Source organism: Megascapheus bottae, chromosome 32, assembly GCF_031878675.1.
Source record: "Megascapheus bottae isolate mThoBot1 chromosome 32, mThoBot2.hap1, whole genome shotgun sequence".
In the NCBI taxonomy this organism is placed as follows: Eukaryota; Metazoa; Chordata; class Mammalia; order Rodentia; family Geomyidae; genus Megascapheus; species Megascapheus bottae.
In genome coordinates, this window is record NC_143540.1 from 9,647,438 (window position 1) to 9,664,406 (window position 16,969).

At 61.6% G+C, this 16,969-nt stretch overlaps 2 protein-coding genes across 2 annotated transcripts in view; one reads left to right on the forward strand and one right to left on the reverse strand.

Moving 5' to 3' along the window:
* The window catches only part of Fyco1 (FYVE and coiled-coil domain autophagy adaptor 1), a 36,632-nt gene extending 21,457 nt beyond the window's left edge, over window positions 1-15,175 (forward strand). Inside the window, exons 8-19 of the mRNA XM_090323534.1 lie at window positions 109-2,301; window positions 2,648-2,740; window positions 3,204-3,322; window positions 3,451-3,618; window positions 4,038-4,187; window positions 4,390-4,608; window positions 5,138-5,148; window positions 5,242-5,365; window positions 14,052-14,150; window positions 14,281-14,491; window positions 14,620-14,729; window positions 15,018-15,175. Of these exons, the coding sequence (XP_090179660.1) occupies window positions 109-2,301; window positions 2,648-2,740; window positions 3,204-3,322; window positions 3,451-3,618; window positions 4,038-4,187; window positions 4,390-4,608; window positions 5,138-5,148; window positions 5,242-5,365; window positions 14,052-14,150; window positions 14,281-14,491; window positions 14,620-14,729; window positions 15,018-15,096 (3,576 nt within the window). The 3' untranslated portion in view covers window positions 15,097-15,175. The remainder of the gene's footprint in view (window positions 1-108; window positions 2,302-2,647; window positions 2,741-3,203; window positions 3,323-3,450; window positions 3,619-4,037; window positions 4,188-4,389; window positions 4,609-5,137; window positions 5,149-5,241; window positions 5,366-14,051; window positions 14,151-14,280; window positions 14,492-14,619; window positions 14,730-15,017) is intronic.
* On the reverse strand, window positions 8,337-9,452 carry Cxcr6 (C-X-C motif chemokine receptor 6). Its single transcript, XM_090323237.1, has one exon. The coding sequence runs from the start codon at window positions 9,417-9,419 to the stop codon at window positions 8,403-8,405; it is 1,017 nt and encodes a 338-aa protein (XP_090179363.1). The 5' UTR covers window positions 9,420-9,452; the 3' UTR covers window positions 8,337-8,402.
* Window positions 15,176-16,969: the final 1,794 nt, after the last annotated feature.

Sequence of the window (16,969 nt, forward strand, 5' to 3'; positions counted from 1 at the left end):
CATTTTGAACTCTGCTATCTCCAGGCAACCAGGTGAGATCGTTTGTCTCAAAGTTCCTTGTCTTTTTTCTTTTGTTGCTGTCGTCGTCGTCCCTGCTGTCTGTCCCAGTCTCAGGACATGGTCTCCAGCTTTGACCTCAACAACCATCTGAACACCGAGGCACTGGAGGGCTTTGATGAGATGCGGCTGGAGCTGGACCAGGTAGAGGTGCGGGAGAAACAACTTCAGGGCCGCCTGGAGCAGCTGGACAGAGAGAACCAGGAGTTGCGGGCCGCTCTCCAGATGCAGGCCCACCCGGACAGCGCATGCGCGGAAGCGGAGGACAACGTCCGCCTCGCCGGCCTCGTGGCTGAGCTCCAGGAGCAGTGGAAAGTCTCCCAGGCCACTCAGGACACCGTGAAGGAGCTGCTGAGCTGCCTGCGGGCCCTGGAGCTGGCGACCACAGAGAAGGACGAGGGTGGCAGCTCATCCCTCCAGCAGGTGGAGGCCCTGCTCCAGCCCCTGGCCCAGGAGCTCCAGGCTACGCGGGACTCCTTGGGCCAGAAGCACCAGCTGCTAGCTCGCCTCTCAGACTGGCTGGCCAGGGCTGAGAAGATACCCGAGTCAGCCTCGAACCCAGAGCGTCCGCGAGAGCCCACTGCTGTCGATTCAGCCCTGCAGATCCAGGAGCTGAAAGAGAAGCTTCAGGCCCTCGAAGAGGAGAACACTAAGATCCAGGAGCTCAATAGGCAGCAGAGTGCACAGCTGGCACAGCTGGCCCAGGAGGCCCAGGTGGGCCTGGAGCGTCAGGTGCAGGCGTCGGCCCCGCTTCTGGAGGAGCTGAGCGGCAAGAAGGCGGAGGCCGCCCAGCTTCAGCGCCAGGTACAGGAGTCGCTGGCTCGCTTGAGCTCCATGGAGGAAGAGCTGGCCGAGTCCAGGAGGCAGGAGCAGCAGCGGCGACAGGAGAAGGAGCTGCTGGAACAAGAGGCCCGCGCGCTGACCCGCCAGCTGCAGCTCCTGGAGACGCAGCTGAGCCAGGCGAGCATGCGCGTGAGCGACCTGGAGGAGCAGAAGAAGCAGCTGATCCGAGACAAGGACCACCTCAGCCAGAAGGTGGGCACGCTGGAGCAGCTCGCGGGGCAGTCAGGCCCGGCGCCTCCCGAGGCCACGGAGCACCTCAGCCCCCCACAGGCCCCAGACAAGCCCGAGGGGGCGGCAGCAGAGGACAGCATGGAGGAGGTGGCCGCGCTCCGGCAGGCCAACGGAGAGCTGCAGAAGGAGCTGCAGAGCATGACCGGGCGCAACCAGCTCCTGGAGGGCAAGCTGCAAGCCCTGCAGGCCGACTACCAGACGCTACAGCGGCGCGAGGTGGCCATCCAGGGCTCTCTGGCCTCCCTGGAGGCCGAGCAGGCCAGCATCCGCCACCTTGGGGACCAGATGGAGGCAAGCCTGCTGGCCGTGAAAAAGGCCAAGGAAGCCATGAGGGCCCAGGTGGCGGAGAAGGAGGCGGCCCTGCAGAGCAAGGAGGACGAGTGCCAGCGGCTGCGCCAGGAGGCCATGCAGTGCCAGCAGCTGGCAGAGTCCCAGGATGAGGCGCTGAAGGCACTGGAGAGCCAGTGTCACCAGCAAACCCAGCTGATCGAGAGCCTCACAGCCGACAAGGCCCACGAGGGGCTCGAGCCCCTCCAGGATGATGGAGGCCAGCTGGCCATGTCTCAGGCCCCGCAGCTGCAGGCCCAGGTGGGAGAGCTCCAGGCCAGGCTCCAGGTGGCCCTGAGTGACTGCGACAAGGCCCAGAGCCAGCTGGCGGTGACGGAGGCCATCTTGGAGGAGCATAAAGCCGTGGTGCAGCAGCTGAAGGAGCAGAATGAGGCGCTCAACAGGGCCCACGTGCAGGAGCTGCTGCAGTGCTCCGAGCGAGAAGGGACCCGGCAGGCGGAGCTGCTGCCGGCGACATGCGGCTCCGAGCAGGCAGAGCTGCAGGAGCAGCTGCATCGGGCCAACACGGACACGGCCGAGCTGGGCATCCAGGTGTGTGCGCTGACCGCCGAGAAGGAGCGTGTGGAGGGCGCCCTGGCCCACGCCACCCAGGTACTCGCCAACCTGGAAAGCCAAGTGGCCGGGCTACAGCAAGAGAAGCAGAGTCTGCAGGAGAAGCTCAAGATGGCTGAGGAGGCAGCCAGCTTCCTGCCCGGCCTGCAGGCCCAGCTGGCCCAGGCCGAGCAGCAGGCCCAGAGCCTGCAGGAGGCTGCGGGCCACGAGTGGGACATCCTCAAGTTCCAGCTGAGCGCCGAGATCATGGATTACCAACGCAGACTGAAGGTAAAGCTTCAGACATCCGGGCACCCATCTCCTGAGGGCAGTAGCCCCCACTGCGTTAGGGCCAGAACCCGGGCCAGCCGCTCCTTAGCCTAGAACCAGAACTCAGGGCTGCCTGGTGCCAATGGTCACGCCTGACCTCCTAGCTCCTCAGAAGGCTGCCATCTGAGGATCGTGATCTGAAGCCAGCCTGGGCAGGAAAGTCCCTAAGACTCTCCTTATCTCCAGGGAGCCACCAAGAAGCTGGGACTGGAGGCATGGCCCAAGTGGTTGGGCACCAGTCTTCAGCCAAAAAGCCAAAGGACAGCAAGGCTCCCCGTGATTCACCGTCCCTTTTTCTCCTCTCCAGACTGCCAGCGAAGAGGGGGAGAGCCTCAGGGCTCGGCTGGACGAGCAAACCCGGCAGCTGCAGGCTGCCGAGAAGGCCGTGGACGAGTTGAAGGTAGATTGTCTCCACGCGTGGGCCGGTTTGGCTTTGCGGGGACCATTTCAGAGGGTTCCCCCCCCCCCCAGCTCAGTGTCCTGACACCCTGAGTTTGGGTCCAGACCCTGGCTGGAGCTGCCAAGACAAAAAGGAAATGGATTCTCTTCCTCAGCCAGCCTGGGCATCCAGTTGACTTTCTCCAAACTGAGCTACACTCCTCCCGTCCCCTGGGGAGCTGCTCTGTGCCATCCCCATCCTGGCACCCTCCCAGGGAGTTCTGGTTCTTGCTCCCCCTCTCCCCCACCCCAGCTACCACGATCAGGGGAAGATTTCCCTCCACAAATGCAGGTTCCTGGTCTGTGGGTCTTGAGACACGTGTGCGCTCTTCCCTGTAGAAGTGGCCCAGCCAGCGGGGACCCGTCTCCATATCTTGGGCGGGCTTGGACAAGCTCAGTGTCTCCTCTCTCGGGTCCTGTGCCAGGCTTCCCAAGCAGCCTTGGGAGAGAAGCTGAGCTGCACGAGTAACCGTCTGTATGAGTGCCAGGCCACCCTGCTGCAGAAGGACAAGGAGAGGGCTGCCCTGCGGGCAAACCTGGAAAGGTTGGTCTTTCGGCCGCTCACCCAGGCTCACCCACTGTGGGTGATGTCCTAGCACCGGGACACTTGGCTAAGAGACCAGGGGAGGCCCCGAGCAAGCTAACCCGATAATTCCACTCCCTCCACCGCAGAACACAGAAGGAGTTGACCAAGGCCTCCGGCAAAATCCAAGAGTATCACACCAAGCTCTGCCAGGAGGTGACAGACCGGGAGAAGAACGAGCAGAAGCTGCTCGCCGACCTGGACGACCTGAACCGAACCAAGAAGTACCTGGAGGAGCGGCTGATAGAGCTGCTCAGGTCAGGGTCTGCCTGGCCAGCCTCGTGTCCTCCCGCATGCCATGACTGAGACCCCCACACACACGCGTGTGGGGTCTGCTCAGGCCTCGACAACTCTGGAAGGCCAGGCCCACCGCCCGCTTTCTTGCTGCTTGCTGTAGGATTCCATTCCTTTTAAATTTTGTGATTGGGCGCCGGTGGCTTCATACCTGGCATTGCTGAGATCTGAGGATCGTGGTTCAAAGCCAGCCCAGGCGGGGGAGTCTATGAAAGTCTACCCACCAGAGAAGCCAAATAGTAGAGCACTGTCCTTGAGCACAGACGCTAGGGGTTTCAGAGTTCAGGCGTCCACACACACAGCACAGAGCCTGCCCAGTAAGGCAGCAGCGGAGGCCTCGTGTCCGGCGTGGAAGCGTGGCTCACGGATTCGTGCCCCCCAGGGACAAGGACGCGCTGTGGCAGAAATCCGACGCCCTGGAGTTCCAGCAGAAGCTCAGCGCCGAGGAGCGCAGCCTCGGGGACACGGAGGCCAGCCACTGCCACGACTGCAGGCGCGAGTTCAGCTGGATGGTGCGGCGGCACCACTGCAGGTCAGGAGGACCCGGGTCCGAGGAAGGAGCTGGGGGGGGGGGGGAGAAGGGGAGGCACGCGCACGCGCTCCGGGCTCCCCTGGCCACACGGATGTCAGGAAGGGCGGAGCCACGCAGGGGGGAACCTGCGTGGAGATAACCACGTGGCGCCCGAGGCGGCCAGGAGCCTCTCAGGCCATGCGCTCACGGCTGTGCTCACCAGGATCTGCGGCCGCGTGTTCTGTTACTACTGCTGCAACAACTACGCCCCGACCAAGCCCGGCGGCAAGAAGGAGCGCTGCTGCAGAGCCTGCTTCCACAAGTTCGGAGACCGGCCTGGCTCCCCCGGGAGCCCCGGCTCCAGCACGAGCCAGGGGGAGCCCAGCCCCGGATTGTCCCCGGGCCAGGCCGGGCCCACAGAAGGCCCAGGTCAGTTCCGCACGTCTGTGCTGGGGCCCTCGTGGCCAGGCAGGCCTACCGAGACCCCCCTCCATGGTCTCCAAACTTGGGGGGGCTACTCCCCCAGTCTGAGAGTGGGGACGGCTGGCTTTCTCCCCCACAGGATCCAGGTGGATTGGGGGTCCATCTCCCCGGAGCAGGCACTGCAGGCAGCAATGCCTTCCTCTTTGGTGTAGGTGGGTTAGGGGGCTTCTGTGCGGTTTTTGTGTCTGAATTCTGGTTTTCTGGTGGCTCACTGGAGATGAAGAGTCTCGGGACTTTCCTGCCCGGGCTGGCTTTGAACCAAGATCCTCAGATCTCAGCCTCCTGAGTAGCTGGGATGACAGGCGTGAGCCAGCGCACCCAGCCCGTGTGTGTTCTCTTTACTGCTTTTCACTGGGTTTTCCATCTCAATACAGAACCCAGAGAACGTAGGAGAGGCAGAAACGTCTCTGAGCATTCAGACTCGTTCTTCTAGAATGCCTGCAGTGGCCATTTCTCTGACCCCTGGGCAGAGTCGCTGTCGGCGAAAGTGACCACGCTCGCGCCGCACCCCTCTCCGTCCCCGATCCCTGCCACCCAAGCCTAAGAACACGTGTTATCTCTTCCCGCCCAGGAGCAGTTGCCACCTGCAGAGCCCCAGATGACGCCGTGTTTGACATTATCACGGACGAGGAGCTGTGCCAGATCCAAGAGCTGGGGTCCTCCCTGCCCGAAACACCCACCGAAACCCAGTCCCTCGACCCGAACATGGCGGAACAGTGAGTACACGTCCCCTCTGTGAGCACCGTCCACGCGGCCCATCCCCACGCGGGCCTACCAGAGACCAGGAAACGAAAGACATCAGAAGGGCTCCCCCAGAGAGGCCAGCACCCCAGGAATGGCGCGTAGGGGTGGGGGAAGCTTGTTGTTCCTGCAAAGTGTCCTGAAATTATGATCCGCCTCTCTGGGCTCAGACAGCTCAGGCTGCCAGCAGCGCTCCACCCCACACCGAGTGGCTTGAACCACAGATGCAGTTCTGGGGGCTGCACATCTGAGATGGAGGTGTCACCAGGGTTGGTTTCCTGTCTCATCTCTGGTCAGGTGGCATCAGGGCCATCCGAAAGGCATGGTTCTTCGGTGTTCATGACCTTACTGATTTCTATAGTGTTTGCACCAGCAGCTTGTGGATCTTTCCTCTGCGTCTCTTTCACCAGCATTTATTTTTTTGTCTGTCACGGGGCTAGAACTCGGGGCCAGGGCGCTGGTCCTAAGCTCTCTTGCTCAAGGCTTGGAGCCACAGTGTCACTTCCTGTTTTCTTGTGGTTAATTGGAGCTAAGAGTCTCTCAGCGGCTGAGAGTGTGACCTAGTGGTAGAGTGCTTGCCTAAGTCTTTGCTAGAGCCAAGCACCCATGGCTCAAACCTGTAATCCCAGCTCCTCGGGAGGCTAAGATCTGAGGATCACAGTTCAAAGCCAGCTTGGTCAGGAAAGTCCATGAAGCTCTTGCCTCCAGTTAACCAGCAAAAAGCCAGAAACAGAGCTGTGGCTCAAGTGGTCGTTGTTCCAACCTTGAGCAAAAAGGCCGAGGGGCAGCACCCATGCCCTGAGTTCCAGCCTCAGTCTCCCCATCATACACACCAGGCGTGGGGTCTGTTAACTGCTGTGGGCTCATAAGCTCCCTGCACACAGGGGCCGCTGGGAGCCATGCGTGGCTAACGCTTTGGCAGTGGTGTTGTTTGTCTGCCGTGGATGGTGAGATGTACTATTGGGGTGCATGTGGGAGCCCCCTGTGTGTCTCTGTCCTTTTCAATCCTGGCTGCAACTGGTACCCAGAGCCCATTTGCCCCAGGATTCCCCGGGAAGCAGAGCTCAGCTCAGGGCAGCCCACACTGGGGATCTGTGAAGCAAAACAAGAACAGGATATGGTGGCCGCAGTTCTGGTGAACCAGCTAGCTTGCCATCTCTGCCACCTCCACCTTGAAGGGAGCTGGAAGCTGGCAGTCGAACCGCCTCTCGGCTGGGTGAAACCTCTGCAGCCACTGGGACCTGCCCTGTGCTCTCTGAGCTGTGCTCCTTCTCAGCTCACCTCCTCATGTGGGAAGGGGGGTGGGTAGTGGGTGCCTGGGACTCTGCAGAGGGGGTGTGTGTGTGTGCGCGCGCGCGCGCGCACATACACTGCCCGCTGCCTCTGGGGCCTGAACTCAGAGCCTGGGCAGTGTCTGTGAGCTTTGTTGGCTCAAGGCTGACATTCTACCACGTGATTCATGGCTCCACTTCTGGGCTTTTTTGGCAGTTCATTGGCAGCAAGTCCTGTGGACTTTTCTCTGCAGGCTGGCTTTGAACCAGGATCTTCAGATCCCAGCCTCCTGAGTAGCTAGGACGCGGGGCATGGCCAGCAGTGCCTGGCTTCTAGGCTCTCCTCACTCCTGTGTCACTTGGCCTCCTCCTCCAGGGCAATGGGCAGTGAGGAAGGAGGCAGAGATGGGGAGATGGTCCCTCATGGACCTTTGTGCAAAGGCCCTGGAGAGGGTGCAGGCCCAGCAGGCACCGGCCATGTTGAATTTTTTTTGTTGTTTTATTTTTTTTGGCCAGTCCTGGGGCTTGAACTCAGGACCTGGGTGGGCGCTGTCCCTGAGCTTCTTTTGCTCAAGGCTAGCACTCTACCACTTGAGCCGCAGCACCGCTTGTGTTTTTTCCCGTGTAAGTGCTACTGAGGAATGGAACCCAGGGCACCTGTCAGAAAAAGTTCTCCCTGTGACCCTATAATGGAAGTGACAAGGGCATCCTCACGTTTTGGGCAGGAGAACGGAAGCCCAGGTGAAAGAGTTGTCACCTTTGGTATACTGGATTTGCCCCACAGCTCATACTTTTTAGCTTCTATTCTGAATATCAGGCCCCAGAAGCCAGTGGTTTGTGCGTGTTTCCAGGCTAACACCTGAAGGTGTGAAAACGTCTTCAAAGTTGGCTTTTAGTCATGGGGTTTATACACTGTGTGACACATAGGCAGGTTTGGGGGAGGGGTGCACTGGATTCTGCACTTTGAAAGGAGCAAAGCTACCAGAGTTCAGCCAGAAGAGCTGCTTCAGTCCCCCACCGTGTTTTACACGTTTCCCTGGCATTTCGGGGACTACTGACGGTTCCCCAGTGTGGGCGCCCAAGATGAATCAGAGCAAATCATTGCATCGCAATTGCAAAAGTCAAAGCCAGGCTGGCCGGATGTCCTTGATCCTTCCAGGCCCTTCCAGGCCCCGGGCCCCAGCTCTGAACCTCAGAGCCCGGCAGTCACATCCAAGGCTGCTCTGCTCTTCTTCCCTTGTGGTCAGTAGAGTCTTGATCTTGGGGACCCAGAATGTCACTGCTGTGTTCGACTGCTCCTCTTTAGCCATTCGTCCCATGCCTTGGACAAGACAACCTGAGAGTTTGGTCTTGGTTTAGCCAGTCCTGGGGCTTGAACTCAGAGCCTGGGTGCTGTGCCTGAGCTTCTTTTGCTCTACCACTTGAGCCACAGCACCATTTCCAGCTTTTTCTGCGTATGTGGTGCTGAGGAATCGAACCCAGGACCTTATGCGTGCTAGACAAGCCCTCTACCTGGGCTCTTAAGTCACACGTTAACCTCTGGATCTGGCCAACATGGAGGAGACAAAGTCCCTAGAGAAAGGTCACCTCCACGTGCACTTTTCCCCATGGACCCAGGCACTAGGAAGAAAAGAGGTCAGCCCATCCCAAGGTCATCTCAAGGTCACAGCCCCACACACGCCCCCCCACACGCCCTCCCGCTTCGCATCCCACACCAGCCTCTCCCAAGCCCCCGCCGGGCCTACAGCTGGAAGGTGCTGGTGGCGTCGGCGTTGTGGGAAGCCGAGGCCGTCTTGGAGCTGTCCTCAGAGGACTTCCCTTGCGTGGAGACCCCGCAGAAGGGGAGGCAGCCCGTGTCCCTGAGCAGCTTCTGGAAGTTCTTCCGGAACTTGAGGCCCACAAAGGCATAGAGCACGGGGTTCAGGCACGCCCGCAGGTAGGCCAGCGCCTCCGTGATGATGAGCGCGTAGCCGAAGCTGGTGCTGGCCGAGTACTCCCAGCTCGTGGTCTGGACGAGCTTGACCAGGGTGTAGGGCAGCTGGGTGAACAGGAAGGCCGCCACCACCAGGACGATGATCTTGAGGGACTTGTGCCTCGGGAGGCCCCGGGCCCGGCTCAGCGTCCTCAGGAGGAGCGGGTAGCAGACCAGCATGGCGAGCAGCGGCAGGAAGAAGCCCAGCGCCGCCTGCGTGGCCAGCACCACCGTGGAGATGTCCTCGTGGCCGTAGTGGCACACGAGCCTGTCCAACTGCTGGACCCGGCTGTAGAGAATCTGGGGCAGAGACAGCAGCAGGGCCCCCGCCCAGGCCAGCGCGCACACCCCCCAACCCCACGCCACCCACCTGGCCTTGTGCGTGTGAGCCTGGGTGGCCTGGGCCACGACCACGAGGCGAGCCACGGTGATGCAGGTGAGCGTGAGCATGGACGTGTACAAGTTGACGGTGTAGACGCCCTGCAGGGCCTTGCACAGCGCCTGGCCGAAGACCCACTCGTGCAGGCTGGCGTGGGCCCAGAAGGGCATCGTGCACACGAACACCAGGTCGGCCAGGGGCAGGTTGGTGAGGAGCAGGTCGGCGAGGCTGTGCCGGGCCCGGTACCTGGCATGCACTGCCAGCACCAGGGAGTTGCCCAGCAGGCCACAGGCGCACACCGCCAGGTACATGGCGGGCAGGAAGGCCTGCTGAAAGGCCAGGAAGCGCTCGTGGGCCTCGCTGCTGTCGCCCGGCGTGCCCAGCGTGCCCAGCAGCCCGGGGTCCATGTACTCGTACTCGTACTCGTCCTCGTACACGGGCGTGACGTCCATCCCGGCGCCCCTGCCAAGACAGAACCCAGCAGGTGTGGGGGGTGGCGGGGAGCCCGGCCTCGGCACTGCTTGCACTCACTGGCTCCCACCTGGAGGCGCAGGTTCAAGTCCCACCCTCCACTCCAGAGGTGTCAGGAAGAGCGGGTGTTCGTGCTTGGGCCTGGCAATGCACTGGAGAGACACGGGTGTCTGCAGCCAGCCCTGGCTGGAGCAGTGTCTCCCCTCGATGTCTCTGCAGGCTTCCATCTTCCTGGGCCCGCGTGGGAAGACCCGCTACCACTCGACCACAAGCCTAGATCTCTGAACGTGATAGTGGGGTCCCTGCCCCTGCGGCACCCCAGATAAGTAGGTCAGAGGGTGCTGGGGCTGTGTGCGTGTGTGTGTGCACGCTTCACACAAACAGTGCGACCCCAGAAGCGGGACTGTAGCTCAAGTGGTCGGATGTGAGTCTTGAGTAGAAAAAAGCTAGCATAGGGGCTTCCAGGCCCCAGGTTCAAGTCCCAATACCAGTGCAAGAACAGAGACAGTATGTCTAAATCCACTGTAGTAATTGCTGAGCTTTAATATTATTTAAGAGTTGCGACCTCTTATATAGAAAGAGGCTCTGAACATTATCTTCTGGACCTCAAATCCTACCTTGGTTTCTGAAGATAAAGTAGCACCTACAACTTTAGAAATAATTTGTTGGTACGTGATACTAATTATAGTTGAGACATAAAATAGAAAATGACTGAAATGGGACCAGGACTGTGGACTCACCTAGAGTGCTTGCCTAGCATGCATGAAAACCCAGGTTCGATTCCTCAGTACCACATACAAAGAAAAAAGCCAAAAATGGTGCTGAGGCTCAAGTGGTAGAGTGCTAGCCTTGAGAAAACCTAAGGACAGTGCTCAGGTGCTGAGTTCAAGTCCCCAGGGTCCAGACCTGTCATCCCAGCTTCTCAGGAGGCTGAGATCAGAGGATCATGGTTCAAAGCCAGCTTAGGCAGGAAAGTCTGTGAGACTCAACTCCACTAAACTATCAAGTCAAAAGTGGAGCTGTAGCTCCAGTTAGCCTCAATCAAAAGAAACTCCAGGACAGCGCCTTGAGCTCAAGACCCAGGACGGGTGTGAAACAAAAACAGCTTTTATGACTTTTGCCTACCCCTTTAAAATGATAGAAGCTGACCACGCTTTCTCAGCCACTGGGCTTGACTGGTGGAGATTCTATATTTTTCCCATGATTTCCAAGGTTTCCACTGTGACAAATTGAATTATACTAGAAAATAGACAATAATAGCTTGCATAAAATGCAGAAGAAATGCAGGGATAGCAGATGATGCAGACAGCTTTCACTGCTGGCCAGTTCACCAGCTCTCTATGCCCAAAACCACATTTTTTTTTTACTTTTGGACCAGTCCTGGGGTTTGAACTCAGGGCCTGAGCACTGTCCTTGGGCTTTCTCGGGGCTCAAGCTCTACTTGAGCCTCAGCACCACTTTCAGCTTTTCTCCAACCCGCTCCCGGCCCTGGAGCCACACTTCTCTAACCTGAGGGGGCTCCCAGGGGTGCTTCGTGCCACCTGCAGGCAGCCCTCAGGGTCCTGAGCAGGATGTGGGGTCCACTCACCAGCCGAGCTGCTGCAGAGACAGGCCGACTCCGCAGGCCCGCTTCTCGTCTGATGTGGTCAGGCTTTTTCCACCAAATATTTAAGCATCCTTAGCGAGTCACGCTTTGAGAGCCCCTCCTCCATCCTGCCAGGCCCCGCCCCGGGCAGGGGGGAGGCTGGCAAAAGGAAGCACCCCCCCTCTCCTGGTAAAGAACCACCGGTTGGGTCTCTGGCCATTTTTTTTTTTTTTTGTCAGTTGTGGGGCTTGAACTCTGGGCCTGGGCCCTGTCCCTGAGCTCTTCAGCTCAAGGCTACTGCCCTGTCTCTTGAGCCAAAGTGCTACTTCTGGTTTTCTGGTGATTCACTGGAGATGAGAGGCTCATGGAATTCCATGCCCCAGGCTGGCTTTGAACCTCGATCCTCAGATCTCAGCCTCCTGAGTAGTGAGGACCCCAGGATCCGTGATGGATGGATTGGGGGGGGGGTTGGATGGAGGATGCCGCTGACAGGCAGAGGCTAATGAGACAGAGCCCATGGAGTCAGGCATGGCCTGCTCAATGGCGCCTCCTGCTGGTCGTGAGGGTGAACGGCCGGTTTCTGTGCCCTCTCCCAAGTCAAGATACTAGATGTGTTCTTCCTAAAGCATGAGAGCGTTTCAAACAGCCCTGCTCCCCGGGGCTTGAACTCGGGGCCTGGGTGCCGTCCGAGCAGCTTTTGCTCGAGGCTAGCGAGAAAAGGAAGCTGATCCCCAGTGGAAAAACTGTTAAAAACTCACTGGCATTAAGTGTGCAGGTGGCAGAGTTTACCAATAAAATAGTAAGTGAAAAAGAGGAGTGAAATGAAACCAAAAAATAGTAGTGAAAGAAAGGGAAACCAGCAGATGTCACGGGCGCGAGGGTCTCACGTGCCAGCCCACCGGGGCCACACAGAACCGCAGGAGGCCCTGAGCGTGAGGGGAAGACTGACAGTGCCCGAGTGGTGAGCCGGAGGTGTGGATCTGGCCTGGTCCAGGCACAGACATTTGTCACCCCCCGTGGGCGCTGCTGTCCTCGCGCCCCCTGGTGGCCGCGCTCTGCATTGCATTGCTCATGATGCTCCCCCATAGTGCGCTTTACTTGGACTCTGGGCCTAGGCGCTGTCCCTGAGCTCTGGTTTTGTGGTGGTTCCCAGCCTGGCTTCAAACCGTGATCCTCAGATCTCAGCCTCCAGAGTAGGATGGCAGACGTGAGCAGTGCCCAGCCCCAGTTTTAGTTTAAAAGATGAGACGGGCCTACCTGTCCTTCAGGTGAGGGCGGAGGACTGGTGGTCTAGAGTGGCTCTTGGTGGTGCTGGCGCAGGGAGTGTCCCGGAGTGCGGGGCTGGGGACTTGTGGCGGAAGCGTTAGCAGGGGAGGAGTTCTGAGCTGGGCCCTGGGGGCTGCAGGCTGGGCTTGGCTGAGTCACTTCCTGGGCTCAGGAATGTGTAGAGCAGATAAGACCGGAGTGTGACATGGGGGGCTTCACCTGGCCCAGTGGCTCACGCGAGTCGCTCTAGTTACTCTGGAGGCAGAGATCTGAGAGGATCAAGGCTCAAAGCCAGCCCGAACCCAAAAGGATCTGAGACTTGGATTAACCTCGGGGAGATGGGGCGTGGGGCGTGGCTCTAGGATAGGGCGGTAGCCCTGAGTGTCCAGGCCCGGGGCTAGGCTGGTGGACTTGAGCTGAAGAGCTCGGGGACAGCGTCCAGGCGGAGGAGCTTGGTGGGCTTCCTTGCTCGGGGTGGCGTATGATCTCAGCCTCCTGAGTGGCTAAGAGTCACGCATTTGTCATCTGCTGATCTCGTTAAGCAAGCACACTTTCCCTCGGCCACACCTCTAACCTGAGCGCTCAGGTCACACGTTCAGTCAGGATACGGGCAAGATGGAGGAGGGGCGGCTATGAGACTCAGACCTTCCTGCCTGGACTGACTTTGAACAGAGAAACTCCAATTTCCACCTCCTGCGTAGCTAGCAGGTGTGAGCCCAGTGAGATTGACTTTTTGACAGTTGTGGGACTTGAACTCAGGGCCTGGGCGATGTCCCTGAGCTCCTCAGCTCAAGGCTACCGCCCTACCCCTGGAGCCACAGTGCCACTTCTGGTTTTCTGGCCGTTCCTTGGAGACAAGGACTTTCATATCTGGGCTGGCTTTGAACCATGATCCTCAGATCTCAGCCTCCTGAGCAGGCCAGAGTGCCTGGTTCTGAATTGAACCCACCTTGGAAAGAACTGGGTCGGGGCCCTGCATCCCTGTAACTGGGCATTAGTGACTCCGTGGTGTCAGACGTGGTGGATGTACACACAGGAGCATGACTTGAGATTTCCCGGGAGGAAGGATCGCCCCCTCCCTGTCCTGTGCAGATACAGGGGGGTCTTATCTCAGGGCTCAAAGCTGGCACGCTGCCACTTGACACATGCCCTCCACTGCAAGGTTTTTTTGGGGGGGAGGGGGGTGGGGGGCTTGAGCACTGTCCTTGGGTTTTTTTCTACATATGTGGTATACTGAGGATTCGAACCCAGGTCTTTGTGCATGTTAAGCAGGCATCGTACCACTAGGCCAAACTCCTGGCCCCACCTTGAGGTTTTCTGTTGGTTATGGTGGAGAGAAGTGCAGCTTTCCCTCCCGGGCTGGCTTTGAACCACGATCGCAGTTGTCTGATGAGCTGGGGTGACCAGCTACGCACGTGGGGACAGGGCTGGCGGGGTGGGGACACCAGGCCCCTGGACCGGCCCTGCCATGGGCTGGCGGCTGCCACTCTGGCCACCAGACGTCTCCTGGACTCCCTTCCCACCTGGGCCTCCGTGTGTGTGTGTGTGTGTGTGTGTGTGTGTGTGTGTGTGTGTGTCTGTGTGTCCACACACACCCAGGGCCCGGCGGCCAGGGCTCAGGGCTGTTCTCCCTCCTCTGTGTGTGTGTGTCTGTCTGTCTGTCCACACACACCCGGGGCTGGGCGGCCGGGGCTCAGGGCTGTTCTCCCTCCCGCAGAGGCTCCGCGTCGGGCTCCCTGACGCCCGAGGACGCGGACGAGGTGCCGGGAGGAGGCCAGGACGCCGAGATCGGCTTGCTCAAGTCGGGGGAGCTGATGTAGGCGGCGGGGCCGGGGCGGCCGGGGGCGGCGGGGCCGGGGCGGGGCTTTCCCGGGGCTGGAGGGCTCGGCAGCTCCCGAGGCCCCGCCCCCCTCACCCTCACCTCCCCCGCCCCCCGCCCGCCCCAGGCTGCGGCTCCCGCTCACGGTGGAGGAGATCGCGGGCTTCGGCGCGGGCCGCCGCGAGCTGTTCGTGCGCTCCAGCACCTACAGCCTCCTGGCCGTGGCCGTGGCCGAGCCGGGGCTGCGCCTGGGCTGGGTCTTCTCCTCCGACCCCAAGAGCATCGCCTTCAGCGTGGTCTTCCGCGAGGCGGAGGACGCGCCGCTCGAGAGCTGCAAGGCAGGACCCCGGCCCGGCCCGCCCGGGGGGAAGGGGGAGGAGGAGGGGGGAGGGGGAGGACCGGGAGGAGGAGGAGGACGGGGGGGGGGGGGGCCCGGGCACACCGCTCGTCTCCGCGCCCCCCGCAGGTGCTCATCCCCAGCACGCGCTGCAACGCGCACAGGGAGAGCATCCGGGGGCAGCTCAAGGCGCGCGCGCCCGGCCTCTACCTGCTCATCTTCGACAACACCTTCTCCAGGTGCGCCCCGCGCGCTCGGCCCCGCCCCCAGCCCCGCCCCGCGCCCTCGGCCCCGCCCCCTGCTCCGTCAACCCCGCCCCGCGCGCTCGGCCCCGCCCCCAGCCTCGCCCCGCCCCGCACCCTCGGCCCCGCCCCCGGCCCGCGCGCTCGGCCCCGCCCCCAGCCTCGCCCCGCCCCGCGCCCTCGGCCCCGCCCCGCGCCCTCGGCCCCGCCCCCGGCCCCGCCCCGCGCCCTCCGCCCGGGGCGGGGCGTCCGCGGGCGACGCCGCCTCCTCCGCTCCTCCCCCAGGTTCGTCTCCAAGAAGGTCCTGTACCGCCTGACGGTGGAGCGCCCGGTCATCTACGACGGCAGCGACGACGCCGCCTAGGCCCCGGGCGCCGGCACAGCGCGGACGGCGGGGCGGGACGGCGGGGCCTCCCCGAGGGGGAGCGGGACGGGGAGGAGGAGGAGGAGGAGGAGGACGGGGAGGAGGAGCGGGACGGGGAGGAGCAGCCCCGCCGCCCGCAGGCGCTCGAGCGGCCCGGCCGCGCCGCCCTGGGACCCCGCAGCTCCAATAAACCACGCGAGGCCGCCGGCCCTGACTCGGCTCCCGCTCCGTGTGTGTGGGGGGCGGGGGACGCAAGGAGGGGGAGGGGGAGGGAGGAGGAGGAGGTCCAGGACGCCGCGGAGCTCCAGGTCCGGGCCCCTCCTCTTCCCTCCGCGCCCCAACACCGGGAGACCAAGGGGGCCGCAGCCCCGAGACCGCGGAGCCTCCCCCCCCCCCCCCCCGCGTGCTCCTCTTCCCCTCCCCCTCCCCCCTCCCACAACCAGCATTAGAAAACCAGGAGCGGGGCCGAGGCCCGCTTGGCACAAGAGCGCAGGACGGCGCCCGGAGCCCGGGTCAGGGAGGCTGGCACTGCCCCGGCCTCCGCAGGGATCCCCGGTGCTGGGCCCGGGTCGGGGAGGCTGGCACTGCCCAGGCCTCCGCAGGGACCCCGGTGCTGGGCCCGGGTCGGGGAGGCTGGCACTGCCCCGGCCTCCGCAGGGATCCCCGGTGCTGGGCCCGGGTCGGGGAGGCTGGCACTGCCCCGGCCTCCGCAGGGATCCCCGGTGCTGGGCCCGGGTCTGTCGCGGATGCCCCTGCAGCCACCACGGGGCGTGTGTGTCGGGAGCGGGGTCCCCGCAGACCTCCGCTGGTGCACCACCTGCACCAGTGGGCACCGAGGTGTCCCCGTCGCTCCTGCCCGGGCTGGATTGGCTCTGGGGTCCTCAGATCTGAGCCAGGGTGACAGGCCTGAGCCACCGGGGCCCAGCTGGCCCCCTCTTGCCTCTTTCCCAGCCCTGGTGCCTTGGCGCCCTCAGGCATGGAAGTGTTCTTCCTTGGGGGATGGAGGCCCGGAATGAACTGGGCGTCGGGGCCTTTCCTGCGGAGGGTGGCCAAGCCGGGAGGGAGGGAGGGGAGGATGGGAAAGAAAGGAAATGGGGTGCAGGGGTGCGCGCAGCACTGGGGTCTAACACATCCCTGGTGAACCCCATTTGGTGGACCGGGAACTGAGTGTGAGCAGGGAGACAGTGGTTTTCAACGTGTGGACATCTTATTTTTATTTCCCTTCCCCAAGCTTTTTTTTTGGGGGGGGGGTGGTTGGGGTGTCCATTGTGGGGTTGCGCCCCGGGCCCTGTCTGTGAGCTCTTCAGCTCGGGGCTCGTGCTCTGCCCCTGCAGCCGCAGCGCCGCCCGTGGTGTTCTGGTGGTGGACGTGGAGGTAGGGGTCTCGTGGACGGTGGTGCCCCGGGCTGGCTTTGAACCGCGATCCTCAGCTCTCGGCCTCGGGAGTGGCTGGGGTGGCGGGTGTGAGCCACCGCGCCCGGTTATGAGTATCTTCAAAATGCGTTTTCTAATGCATACCATGTTTTCCAATGTGGTCCCTTTGCCCAAGGGTTGGAAGAAAGACAATCTAAACATGAACTGAACCGTGTATACGTGCACATATATATTTCTTTTTTTTGTCCAGTCCTGGGGCTTGGGTTCAGGGCCCGGGCGCTGTCCTTGGACGCTTTTTGCCGCAGCACCACTTCCCATTTTATTCTGTGTATGTGATTCTGGGGAATTGAACCCAGGGCTTTGTGCGTGCTGGGCAAGCGCTCTACCACTAGGCCACACTCCCAGCCCCCTACAGGGCTTTATAACAGATGTATGAACCCCAAAAAGTCCAGAGAAATGCTATTTCCAGGTCAGGAGTGTGAGCTCGTCCAGGCGCTGGT

Coding starts and splice junctions, on each gene's coding strand:
- Cxcr6 (XM_090323237.1), bottom strand. CDS start 9,419: ATGGACCCCGGGCTGCTGGGCACGCTGGGCACGCCGGGCGACAGCAGC.